The 13,684-nt window shown below is 46.2% G+C and overlaps 1 protein-coding gene across 1 annotated transcript in view; it reads right to left on the reverse strand.

The window, feature by feature from the left end:
• LOC122153066 (olfactory receptor 14J1-like) overlaps nucleotides 1–7,202 on the reverse strand; it is a 30,197-nt gene extending 22,995 nt beyond the window's left edge. Inside the window, exon 1 of the mRNA XM_042789179.1 lies at nucleotides 7,123–7,202. Coding sequence (XP_042645113.1) covers nucleotides 7,123–7,202 — 80 coding nt within the window. The remainder of the gene's footprint in view (nucleotides 1–7,122) is intronic.
• Between the last annotated feature and the right edge of the window lie 6,482 nt (nucleotides 7,203–13,684).

A 13,684-nucleotide genomic window follows, 5' to 3' on the forward strand; every position in this document is an offset into this window, starting at 1 on the left:
AGAGAACTCCCTGTTTGCCCTGACATTTCAAAGTGACCAGGAGCAGCCTTGCAATGACACCAGCCAGCTCTCCCAGCACCCTTGGGCACATCCCCTCTGGTCCCATGGACCTGTGTGTGCCCAAGTGCTGTAAGTGCTCCCCAGGCACATCCTCCTCTGCCAGGGTGGAACCCTGCTAGCACAGGTGTTGGAAGGATATTCATGGACAAGGTTTGTCAGTGGACAGACCTTACCAGGAGGAGATGGGAAAAGAATGAGTTCCTCAGCCTTCTCCTGGTCTTTTCCACTGCATCTGCTGCTCCACTGAGCCATGACACCCTATTTTCCTCAGCTGACTCGTATACTGCCAGTGAACTCACAGAAGGCCTGCTACTTCTAGACTGTCCCAAGTCTCTACTCCACTTAGCCCAGGATGTTTATAACCTCTGTATTGGGCATGTGCTTGAGGCCTCCAGATTCCATCTTGAGAGATGTCTGGGCACACTAAAAGGTGTTTGGAGATGAAAAATATAGTAGTCATAGGGAAAGAAACACGGAGTGAGCCTTTCTACCAGGGACTGTAGTGGCAGGACAAGTGGCAATGGTGCTAAACTGAAAGAGGGTAGTTTGAGATTTGATATAAGGAAGAAATATTTTAGGATGTGGGTGTTGAGATACTGGAACAGGTTGCCTAGAGAAGTTCCAGGCAGGGTCAATTCACCACTTCTCTGAGCAACTTATTCCAGTGTTTCACCACCCTCATATTTAAGAATTCCTTCCTTTTATCTAATGTAAATGTACCCATGGGTCAGGGCAATCTCAAGTACAAATACAGGTTGAGTGATGACATCTTTAGCAATTGAAGTGTGTTAGCAGGCCTTTGGAAGAAGTTCCACAGGTTATGGGGAACTCACAGCCATTTGCAAAAGAAGAGAACATGATAGTTTTGTGTTTGAACAAATAGTGAGTGAGGACAGAGAGTCATCAGTAGAGGTTGGGACAGCATGGGATCAGAGTGAAGTGGGGAAGCAGGGGTGGTGGTTAAAATCTGCACAGAAACAGGCACAGGCATGGGCAAGTGTAGGACAGCCTGTAGTGGGAATGACCCCTCTGATGTGTCTGGGACCCCCCAACACAACTGAAAGCCTTGTCCTTCTGACGATGGCTGCTGTCTCTTCCACTGAGGTCCCTGAGAGCACACCAGTTCCTTACAGCCACAGCATTTTGTTGCCTCCTCCTTGACCCTCCTCACAGCCTGGGAGGACTCCTCCTGCTGTCCTGCACTCAGCATCACACCCCCCTACATCTCACTGCCCCCAGGGAGAACCCTCAGCATCCCCTGAGGGAAAGGATCCCCATTCCCAGGCTATGGGGGTCAGGGCTTGAACATCCAGCTTGAGGAAATACATCAAGGGCTTTCACAGTCACCTGAACATTTGATTTTCAGCCTGGCAGCAGTGCCTCTGCCTTCCTGCTTCACCACCCCCAGGGACAGGGACCTTGTCTCCTCATTCCCTCCATGGGCTCTTCAGTGATGGCCCTCGGTGGTGATCACTGACACCCTCAGGAACTTGGAGGGTTCCTGCTGACTCCGACTTCTCTAGAGGCCAGTTCAATCCCTTTCCAGGATCTGCAGTTCAGCAACTTGGCACCAGATGGCTCAGAAGCAGCTAAAACGTCCTCAATAGCCAAGTCTCTGAGTATCACTGAATTCTGTAGTTCCTATCTGGTGAATTTGAGTGGTTTCAGGACTGTAGTCAAAGTGAAAAGCTTTCAGTATTAAATGTTAATAAGAAACAATCTCTTATTTTTCCACTAGTTCCTATTTTCCCGCTTACACACGAAGTGACATCACCCAACTGCAATTGATACTGATTCTAGACCATCTCCTGATTAAGTCTGAATATGAAGGGAAGTCAAGACCCTGTATGTTAAACACTCACTCTCTGGGAAGTGTTTGTCCCTACCTCCAACCCCACATGTCTCTCACCAGCCCCCTGCGACTTACAGCACCTTTGTTCCAATCTGAGCTTTCTCCAGACAGTCTGCAGCTGCAAGTTTCAGCCCATTCACACCAACTGCTACCTGCCATACCTGGGAAATGAGCTGCACACAGACACAGAAGAATGTTTCTTACTTGACAAAAAAACAAAACTAAAAGATGGTCCAATTCAATAATAATAATAATAAAACAACAACAACAAAAAAAAGAAACCCAGAACACATCTTCTGCATATGACGTCCACCTAAACTGCTCTGAAGTCCAATTTCTATAGAGGACATGCCCTTACACCAAAGGAAAACATATTTTTTGTCAAGCAGAGAGCCCAAGAGACCGCAGTTTACCCCCTGCCCCAGACTCTGTCTGTAATCACTCACGGTCACTCACACCCTGAAGTTATAAGCTCCCTAAATTCACAGAGGGATGCAAAGATTCAAAAGAAAGGAAATGTCCTCTTCTGAATAGCCATATCTGCACTCATCCCACTGTATGTGGGCTATGACTACGTCTTCAAGTAGGCTCTGCAGCATCTGGACCCTCTCATTTCTCATTCGCCTCCAACACGGGGCAGCCTGGGTGCAGTTGTCCAGGCTTCCTCATCTACTCAAGGGAGGGAAATGAGCTGTCTCGACTGAGATGCTTTGGCTCACCCTGCCTGTCCACCAGCTCCTGCTCCAGAAAGTCTCCCATCAGCCTGGGGACACATTTCCCAGTCCCATGCCATGGCCTCATCTACCCTTGTGTATCTTGCGGGCAGTGGTCACCACTTTGTGGGCAACTGAATCAACCCTTGAATGAAGATGTTTGGCAAAAGTTGAACCATTTGCAGTGTTGACCTTGGTGTAATCCGTATGAAAGAAGATTTCATTGCCAGAACTTTGACACTGTTCTGTACATTCTCATTCAGTCTTTTCACAGGCCATGGACAAAGACCAGCAAGCTGATAGTGCTTTCTCTCCCCTTATGTAAAGAGAGTTGGATACATCTGATTCCTTTTGACAGGTAACATTCGCATTTTTTCATATAGCCCCTGATTCGATTCCTCTCCACCGTTGGCTGTTTTCTTCTAGAGTCCTGCCTTGAGGCACAATGGCTTAGGAGAACCTCTTGTTGAAATATGAGGTAAAGAGGACATGAAGTATCTCTGCTCTATCGCCACCAATCTTACAAAATTTAGATGTGACCACACCTTATTCTTGTTTCTTCTTGCTACTGTTCCTGAAGTAGTAGAATCTTATGATGAAGCCCATGAATTCCCATTCAAGTTTCAATTGAGTTTTGATACAGAAGATTGCAGTGCTTGGAGGATGCGGTCCTTGAAAACCAGGTACACTTGGCTTTGCTGCCCATCAGTGCTGCTGACCATGAGATCCCAGCTAAAACTCCCCACAGTCGGCCAGATCTGCTCCACTGAGGATCGACATCTGCAGTTTTCTATTCCCCTTCCTCACTGCCCTCCAGAGCTCAGACTCCGCTATCACTGTCCCAACAGCCAGTCTTCACACCCCTGACCAGCTCTTCCTTGCTTGCCAGTGTCAGCTACAGGTTTGCATTGCCCTTGTTGGCCCATCTGGCAGCTGTGAAAACAAGCTGTCCCCAAACCGCCTGGACTGTTTGCATGCTGCTGTGTTCCTCTGCCAGAAAATACCGGGGCCATTAAAGTCCCCAGTGAGGCCCAGGCTTCTCCAGACAGAGATTTCCTTGGGGTGCTTTGGAAACACTATGGCAGTTTCTCCACTGATGTCAAAACCCACAGGCTCCCTCTTGTCCTGGCTGAGGCCATCAGTGCACAGTTGGGTCGCAGCACCTCAGCGGAGCACCAGGCCAAGCTCTGACTTGTCTCAGGGAAACGTGGAACCAAGTGTCCAAGACCCCATGTGTGCAAAGGCTTTGCTTCAGAGCAGAGATGGGCCAGAGAGGACTGAGATGGAAACATAAAGCGTAAATTGGAAGCCAAGAGATTGAGCAAACACTCCTGTCCCCAAGGCCTGAGAGAAACTGGGCTGGGAAGTGGAGCCCTGGATAGAAAACGGTTTATGGATTTCTCCTGGCCACATCCCGTTCAGTATTTGGTTGGGTTTTCTTCATCGTGCTGTCTTATCTCCAGATCTTCAGGTCCTTGATGAGGATCCCCTCTGAGCAGGGACAACACCATGTGCCTCCCTCACCTGGCTGTGCTCTCCCTGTTCATCCACACTGCCATGTTTGCCTACCTGAAGCCCTCCTCTATGTTCTCCCCATCTCCGGATCTGCTAGTGTCATTTCTGTAATTGGTTATGCTTTCAGCACTGAACCCCATCTTCTATAGCATAAAGAACCAGGAACTCAAGGATGCCCTGAGGAAACTGATCGGTGGTTTTCCAGCAGCCATAGACTCTCAGCCTTTCTCTGCAGATGACCCTTACTATATGTCATGACAGCCCAAGAATATCTTTGCTTCTTTATACATTTTGTTCCTTATTTTTCCAGTTGTGATGATGTGTTCTTCAAAGAAATAGGATTATTCATTCCCTCCTAATTCAGTATCCAACCATCTTGTGCAACCCAGAGACTTGTTCTCAATATGGAGTTCTCTGTGTATTTAAGCAGAATAAATGAACTGACAACTTCTTTGGCTGAGATCCATCCTTATCAGGGCAGGAATGGATGGGGAATGAAAACACCAAAACACCTTTCTGGCTGCACCAGCTCAGGTCAGGTCTCTCTGTCAGCGTGGCAGCAGAAGCTGCCAGAGAACCTCCAGGGCCGGGGCTCCTGTGCAGGTCACGGGAGAGGGGATGGCATGGAGGGGCTGCAGAGCCCTCAGGATGTGCTGGAGAGGAGAGCAGGGGATGCAGGGTGCCACTGACCTCCTTCTCCTTGTGCCATTGATGCCTCCCATCTCTGGGGCTGACCCCTCTCTGCCCCTGAGGAGCTGCTCTGCCTTTTAGAGGGACTGAGGCCGTGGTGGGAGTGCCAGGAACCTGCCTTGGGACTAACCCAGACTGGGCTTTGCTGGGGAGTGAGGTGGAGGAGGAAAGGGGAGGAGGAAATCTTGCAGAAGTTGGGCTTGACAGGAAAGTACCAGGAAGAGAAAAAGAACAGAGTATAACTCATACTGCATGACCATGCAGGGTGAGGACACACCAGGGGATTTGTGGTGCAGAGCCAGGGCTTGTGGAAGGGATTGAAGGCATGCAGGTGCAGGAGAGAAGAGGCGGCTCTGTGCCCTTGTTGGCATGAACAGACCAGGAAGGTGACCCAGGGCCTTCATCACCCCCCAGTCTCTCTCACTGGCCATTTCCAGCACTGGCTGCTCACCCAAGCTTATGGGTGAGTCTTTCTGTGAGACCATCTCCATCGTCCTGCTGGTCTCAGTGCCTGTATGGGGGGACCGGCCAGTCCTGCCCAGCCTCTCTCCCGGCCCAGACCCCGGCAGACCCTGGAGCAGGGCTGTCTGTAAAGGCCAACATGGGACACAGCTGGGTCTGGGCAGGTGTTAAAGGAGACTCGAACTCCGTCGTGGGTTACTCTAGGATTTTATTCAGGTCCAGCAGCGTTGGGTCACCTCCGCAGAGAGTGACAGCTTACGTGAGTTCGCATACATGTATTTATGCACCTACAAAGCATTACCTAATCCAGAATACACAGAATTATACTATATCAGTCATTATTATCTTGACAGTGGGTTTCACATCTTGTTCTGGAGTCCGACTACTTCGTTGTTTTGTTTCTTCTTTCTTTTAGTCTTCAAGGACGATGACCTCAAGTTCTGTACGTCTCAGTTCTTAGTAGCCACAATGATAGGTCTCCCATCGATTCGGTAGCTAAGGGTCAGTTTCTCATACATCAACATCCTTTGAACTGTCAGGCCCATCATTACTTTTGTTACAACATTTTATTGATGCTCTATTCAGTTGACCGTGCTTGCAGCCCTGGGCTGGGGCTATACAGGGGACAGAGCTGATAGAACAGCTTGTGCAGCAGCACTGCATTGCAACATTTTCCCAACAGTCCCCCCTTTTCTTTTAGGATACTCACTATCCTATCAGATACAATAGGGTCTGGTGGGAATTCGAGATAAACACGAGACACAACATTGACATACAAACATTACCATGTTCAAAATGATTATGACTAAAACAACTACCATTAGAATCTTCTTGATTAAAGTTGGAAAATCAGGAATCCAGGAAGTAGCCCATTGCCATAAATCACTAACACCCCAGGATACATTGTCTCGTTGCACAACTTGCATCATATGGCTTACTTCCCATTTTGGCAACATCTTATTCTTTCGTTTAAATGTTTTTACCAACACTTCATCTCCCACCTTATAATCGTGAACCTGTACTTCTGGTGTCACACCTTGGTACCAATATGCATATTTTCTAATTTTCTGAAAGGAATCTTGTAAATATAATAAATATTGAGTGACATTCTCATCTCCATCCAGTAGTGCAGTTTTTGCTGAAATATACGAACCGGGTACAGCTAAAATTCGTCCAAATAGGACCTCTGCTGGGCTAATTCCTAACGGCTGCTTTGGAGTAGTTCTAAGATCCCATAAAACTAAATTTAATGCCTCTGGCCACTTTAATCCAGTTTCACTGCATACTTTCGCTAACTTCTCCTTAATTGTTCTATTCATTCTTTCTACTTGCCCTGATGAAGGTGGGTGATACGGAGTATGAAACTGTCCTTTGATGTCTAGGGTTACATAAACTTGTAATAAAATAGATGCTGTAAAATGCGGTCCACGGTCAGAGTCTATCACCTCAGGTATGCCATATCGAGGAATGATTTCCTTAAGCAAGATTTTTACAACTATTTTTGAATCATTCTTCCGGGTCGGGAAAGCTTCTACCCACCCAGAGAGTTGATCTACTATTACCAGCAAGTATTTATATCCGAGAGCGGCTGGCATTTCCGCAAAATCAATCTGAAGTTTCTGAAAAGGATAGACTGCTGGCGGCCTCTTCCCTGGAGTTACTTTTTGCCTTATATCTCCATATCTCTTACACGAAGAACATCCTTCAGTCAGTTTCTTAGCTGCTGAAAAGATTCCTGGTGCTGCCCATAGCTGCGTTACCTTCGAGGCTACTGCTTCGGGACCTCCATGCCCCTTCTCATGGTACCAACGGGCAAGCGGCAGTACATACCTTCTGGGCAATAGAGGTTTACCATTCAGGGTCCAGATCCCTTTATCTTGCACAGCTTGCATCTTCTTCCATTCTTCCATTTCGGTGGTCGGGACATCATGATAAAGGGTATCGGGGTTTGGGATAGAAAAGAAATTAGCAACCACAACTTCAGTCGTGGGGTAATTTTTAGTAGCGGCGGCTCGTGCTGCGGCATCTGCAAGAAAATTACCTGTTGCAAGCTGATCGGTGCGTTTCGTATGAGCAGGTATATAAATTACCGCAACTTCCTTTGGCTCTTGTATTGCCAACAACAAGTCATTAATCAAAGACCCATGTGCAATGGTTTTACCTGCAGATGTTAGAAAGCCTCTTTCTTTCCACAATGCACCGACTGCATGACAAATGCCATAGGCATACTTCGAGTCAGTGTAAATATTAACTCGTTTATTCTTAGCATACAATGCTGCTTTGGTTAGTGCTATCAATTCTGCAGCTTGAGCTCCTAATGTCGGTGGCAAGGGTTCAGCGATGAGAACAAACTTTTCAGTAGCTATTGCAAAGCCCGTAAATCTCTTACTGTGAAGATAAAAGGAAGATCCATCATAAAGAGATTTAAATCAGGGTGTTCCACCGGAGTGTCCCTCAAATCTTCTCTAGTCTTGCTTATAGTTTTCAAGACAGCTACACAGTCGTGCGATCTTTCAGGTTCAGTCACTTGGAGTAAGGTAGCAGGGTTAAGAGTCTTTGATCTCTCAAGTTTGACATTCTCCGTTAGCAAAAGGATAATTTCATATCTGTGTGTCCTTTGTGCAGAAAGTGCTTTTTCTGCATATTCAGTTAGTAAAAGTTCAACCTCATGGGGAACAGCAACTATGAGATAATGGCCTAGCACAATATTCTTTGCCTTTTCCACCAGCTCAGCAGCTGCGGCAATAGATCGCAGACAGTATGGAGATCCTCTGATAACTGGGTCCAAGGTGACAGAATAGTATGCTACAGGACGTCCATAGGGTCCATGCTTCTGAATTAATACTCCCTTTGCAATTCCTCTGTTCTCTGTTACATATAATTTAAAAGGGGTTTTTTTGTAATCTGGTAACCCAAGAGCTGGAGCATTTACCAAGGCAGTCTTCATGGACATAAAAGCTGTTTCCAATTCTTCCGTCCATGGTATGGGTTCTGGGCTCACATCTTTAGTAGTTTCTACCAAAGGTTTTGCAATTTCTGAAAATCCCAGTATCCAGGGTCTACAATATCCAGCTTGTCCAAGAAAGGCTCTCATTTGTTTCTTAGTCAAAGGTCTAGCGATTTCTTGAATTGCTTGTACCCTATCTGGATCTAATTTCCTAGTACCTCCGGCTAGTATAAACCCTAAATATTTTACCTCAGGCTCACAAAACTGCAATTTGGAGAGAGATGCTTTATGTCCTTTCTCATATAATCTAAGACATACATATTTAGTATCTTTTACACAACTGTCATAATCTTTACTTGCAATTAACAAATCATCCACATATTGTATCAATACTGACCCAGCCGGTAGTTCCAGACCTTGTAAGTCTCTCTTTAATATTTGAGAGAACAAAGTTGGTGAAGCAGTAAATCCTCGAGAAAGTCTGGTCCAGGTATACTGGCGACCTTCCCATGTAAAGGCAAATAAATTCTGGCTGTCAGGGTCAATTGGTATTGTAAAGAAAGCTCCGGTCAAATCCAAAACAGTATAGTATTTCGCCCAAATTGGTATTTTTGTAAGGATAGTAGAAGGATCGGGAACTACTGGATGTGGGGGTTCTACATATTCATTTACAGCTCGTAAATCCTGAACAAACTGATACTCAGGATTTCCATCCTCATCCTTTTGATTTTTATTTACAGGTAAAATGGGAGTATTAAAAGGACTAACAGTAGGTCTTAAGATGCCCTTATCCAAAAAATTCTGTATTCGTTTAGTGATACTAGGAATAGCTTCTGCTACAATAGGATACTGCTTAACTGCTGGGGGTATACCACCTTTAGTCTTAATTTTTACGGGGGCTGCAGATTTCAGAAGTCCCACATCTTTACTAGATTGACTCCATAGGGAGTCAATCTAACAGTATTCAAGCAGAGAAGAGCAAACTGGAGATGAACCTGCAGGAGAGTGTTGATAAGGCATATTTTCACAGCAGTGGAGACAAGGGGATCGGGTGGTATCCATTGAGCAGCAGTCCTTGTGCAGAGGATTCTCAAAACTGAGAAGGAATTGAAGTGTCAACAAGAACTTCTGAGCAATGAGAAGATCAAGGCTGAAGAAAGGGAAGAACTTTTGTTAAAGGTTCAGAGGCAGTCAGAGATTCTGGAGGACAGCCTAACAAACAAGATCCCTCAGATTCAAGAAGAATCTACTGAGCAAGAACTATTTCTTCTGAGAGAAGAGCTGAGCCAGGCAAAAAGGAAATGGCATGAAATGGAGGAAGTAAAGGCCAATGAATGTCAAAGAGAATCTGAAAAACTGGGGAGAAGCAATTTTATTCCAAAATTGCCTGAATGTTGGGAAGCAAGCACTCTGACAGAAAGTGGAGATGGTAATCTTACAATACAACTAGAGAATCTCCAAAATGAGAGAGAGCAGTTAAGAGAAACCACACAGGAGACAATTAGCAAGAATTCAGAGATGCAGGAGGAGTTGAAATGTGCTCATTGCTCTCTCAGACAACATCAGGAGACTATTGTGGAGCTGAAAGAAAGTATTTCAGAGAAAGAATATCAACTCTTAGAAGCGCAAGAGGCATTGAAGGAAACAACTGACGAACTGCAGCAGGAGCTCACTGAAGTCACTGAAAACCTGATTCATGTCTCTTCTGAATATGACAAGCTACTGTCAGAAAAAGAAGAAATTGAAAAAAAACTTAGCGCATTTTTCAGCACTGTCCCTTAACCTCGGCATTTTTTCTTGCCACAACATTAAATCACCAGGTTTCCAGGGTTAGTGTGTGGAAACTGCAATAACTGGAGGAACTTCAGGTCCTGAGTTGGGGCCTACTCTAGGATTGGAATGAAATTCCACTACCATAGGATATTGTCCTACAACAGATTTCCCTTCTGATTGTGGATGGGAACTCTGGTTCTGATTCTTTCCCTGATGATCATCAAGGAAGGCAATTAATTCTTCTCTTTTCATAGGTTTCTTTAGAGCCATACGATTTCTCAAATCGGCCCATTCCAGCCATAAAAATAAATAATTCATCTGCTGCGGATTCCTATCTTCTAATATCAATCTCAAACATTTCAACCTAGTTTCATCGAAGGTACCTTCAGATGGCCATACTTCTTGGGGACCTGCCCCTCTAATTCTGGTTAAAAATGGCCAGTCATCTTGACATAACACTATAACTTTACTCTTACTCAACCCTGCTGTCCCAGAAAGTTTATTCCAATTTGCTAATAATTCTGCCAAGGGGGATCCTTTAGGTACTGAAGGATATCCTCCCATTCTGCAATTTTCTTTGTGAGGGGTATTTCAGAGTGATCCTTTCCTATTCCAACCCACAAACACAGACAAGGGGAGACTTGAACTCACCTTTCTGTAGCCGGCAGTTTGTAGGATGTACTATCGGGATCCTCTTTTATTCGTCCTTCCCTTCACAGCCTAGAGTCCCATCTGGGGTGCCAAAACTGTTAAAGGAGACTCGAACTCCGTCGTGGGTTACTCTAGGATTTTATTCAGGTCCAGCAGCGTTGGGTCACCTCCGCAGAGAGTGACAGCTTACATGAGTTCGCATACATGTATTTATGCACCTACAAAGCATTACCTAATCCAGAATACACAGAATTATACTATATCAGTCATTATTATCTTGACAGTGGGTTTCACATCTTGTTCTGGAGTCCGACTACTTCGTTGTTTTGTTTCTTCTTTCTTTTAGTCTTCAAGGACGATGACCTCAAGTTCTGTACGTCTCAGTTCTTAGTAGCCACAATGATAGGTCTCCCATCGATTCGGTAGCTAAGGGTCAGTTTCTCATACATCAACATCCTTTGAACTGTCAGGCCCATCATTACCTTTGTTACAACATTTTATTGATGCTCTATTCAGTTGACCGTGCTTGCAGCCCTGGGCTGGGGCTATACAGGGGACAGAGCTGATAGAACAGCTTGTGCAGCAGCACTGCATTGAAACATTTTCCCAACAGCAGGGGTCAGATTCTGGGGGAGCTTCCAAAGTAGCATGGCCTTGGGAGGAGGAACAACTGTCTTGGGGATTAAATCAGAGAACCTTTCAACTGTCATAAACCAAATGAAGGAGGTGATTGGGAAAATACAGCAGAGATTGACCAAGGGAAAATCATGCCAATATAACATCATCATCTTCTTCAACAAAATAACATCTTCTAGTGACATGTGGGCAGCAGTGGATGTTGTTGTCCTGGACTTCAGCAAAGCATTCAACACTGTTTCTTATACCCTTCTACTGGACAAAGTGGCAAGACACAGACTGGAGAGGTGGTGTGGGAGATGGGTAGGAAATTGTCTCACAGGCTGCACTCAGAGGATCATGATCAATGCTTTTACTCAGGCTGGAAGCCTGTAGAATGTTGGATCCCCCAGGAATTGCTATTGGGTCCCATGCTGTTCAACATCTTCATAAATGATCTGGATGGTGGGGTTGAAATCACCCTCACCAAGTTTGCTGATGACTTTAAGCTGGGTGTTGAGGTGGACATGCCAGAAGGGAGACACATGTTACAGAGAGACCTGCACAGGCTGGACAAAAGGGCCAGCAAGAACAATATGAACCACGAGCCAAAGACAAGTCAAAAGTCCTGCACCTGAGTCAGAGCAACCAAAGAGCCCAGTAGAGGCTGGGAGGTGTGTGGCTGGGGAGCAGCCTTGCTGAGAAGGACCTGGGGGTTCCTGGTGGACAGCAAGCTGAAGAGGCTCCGGCAGTGCCCCACTGCAGCAACAACAGCAAATAGGCTCCTGGGCTGCATCCACAGGGGCGTTATGAGCAGACACAGGGACATGATCATCCCACTCCTCTCAGGCTTTGTCAGGCTACAGCTGGAGTGCTGTGTCCAATTCTGGTCCCCACAATGAAAGAAATCCGCAGGCAGACTGGAGACAGTCCAAAGAGCTAAGAGCAGTCATTCACTGGAAGGAACTCCCCAAGGGATGTGGTGGAGTCCCCACCACTGCAGGTTTTCAAGAAACAATTGGACAGGGTGCTAGGTAGTCTCATGTAGGCTCCCTTTCCCAGAAAACTTTGGACCAGATGATCTTTCGAGGTCACTTCCAACCTTGTCTGGTCTATTATACTGTGATTTGGTGACTATCTCTTTGGTCAGTTGGGGTCAGCTGTCCTGGCTGTGTCCCATCTAACCCCCAAATTCTTGCCCATCCCCAGCTACTTGCTGGGAGGAAGAAGTGTAAGAAATAAAGAAGACCTTGATGCTGCACAACCATTGTTCCACAATAACCAAAACACTGCTGCGTTATCAACTCTGGTTTAATCTCAAATGCAAAACAAGCCACCATAATGGTTTCAACAATGAAAGTTAACCCCATCCCAACCAGACCAAACACACTTGCACTGTGGGCCCCAAAATTGATACGACAGTGTACAGGTGTTCAAACGAGTGATGAGTGGCGGGTAAATCACTCCCCTCACTCCTCTTTAAACACTCCAGGACACTGCTGGCTGACATTGCATCCAGGTCATGCTGGATTGTGCTGATCGCTGCTGGATCATGTTTTACTTCCTGACCCCCAGCACGACCAAGGCCTTGGCCACAGAGATGCTCCCCAGCCAGGCAGTTGTCATCTCCTGTCACTGCAGGGTGTCAGTCTCTCCCAGGGGCTAGACCTGGACATTGTCCTTCTTCTGTCTTGTGAAGTTCTTGATAGGACAGTCCTCTCATCTGCCAGGTTTCATCGGAATGGCATCCCTAGGGCACAGGAATGGTCTTCTCAATTTACTGTCATTGACAAACACTGTCAGAATTGCCTCCTCTGGGTCATGGATAAAGTTGTTAAATTGCCCAGATCCCAGGAGAGTTCCCTGTGCTGCCCCACAATGCCCCAGTATCTCCCACTGGCTTCCAGGTAGGGTATGACCCCTTCACCACAGCTCTCTGAGCCTGAGCCTCCAACTGGTGTTTCACCTCCCTGTCTGTCGACCCACCCAGACTGTAATGGCCTAACGTGGGTACAAGAATATTGAGGGAGATCATGGCCAGTGTCTTGCTGCATTGGAGGTACCTGACATCCACTGTTCTTATGTCACGCACAAAAACAGTTACTTCATCCTTCGGGCAATCAGGTTAGCGGGGCATGATTTACCCTTGGACAGTCCCTGCTGACTGCATTTGGACATTTTCTTCTCTTTTAGGTCCCCAGGAACGTCACCCAAGAGGACTCTAACTGACGACACACTCCTCACCAAAGAGAGCTTGTACAGCCTGTGGTTCCCTGGGTGGCCCTTGTGGTCTCTTTCCAAGATGTCTGAAACATTGGCTCGTCCTCTCCCACAAGAAGCCTCTACCAATCCCATGACCTCTTAAAAGTCATATGCCAAAGAAATATCCATATTCCAGTCTAACTT

Source organism: Tyto alba, unplaced genomic scaffold (assembly GCF_018691265.1).
Source record: "Tyto alba isolate M040663 unplaced genomic scaffold, T.alba_DEE_v4.0 Super-Scaffold_15, whole genome shotgun sequence".
Lineage (NCBI taxonomy): Eukaryota > Metazoa > Chordata > Aves > Strigiformes > Tytonidae > Tyto > Tyto alba.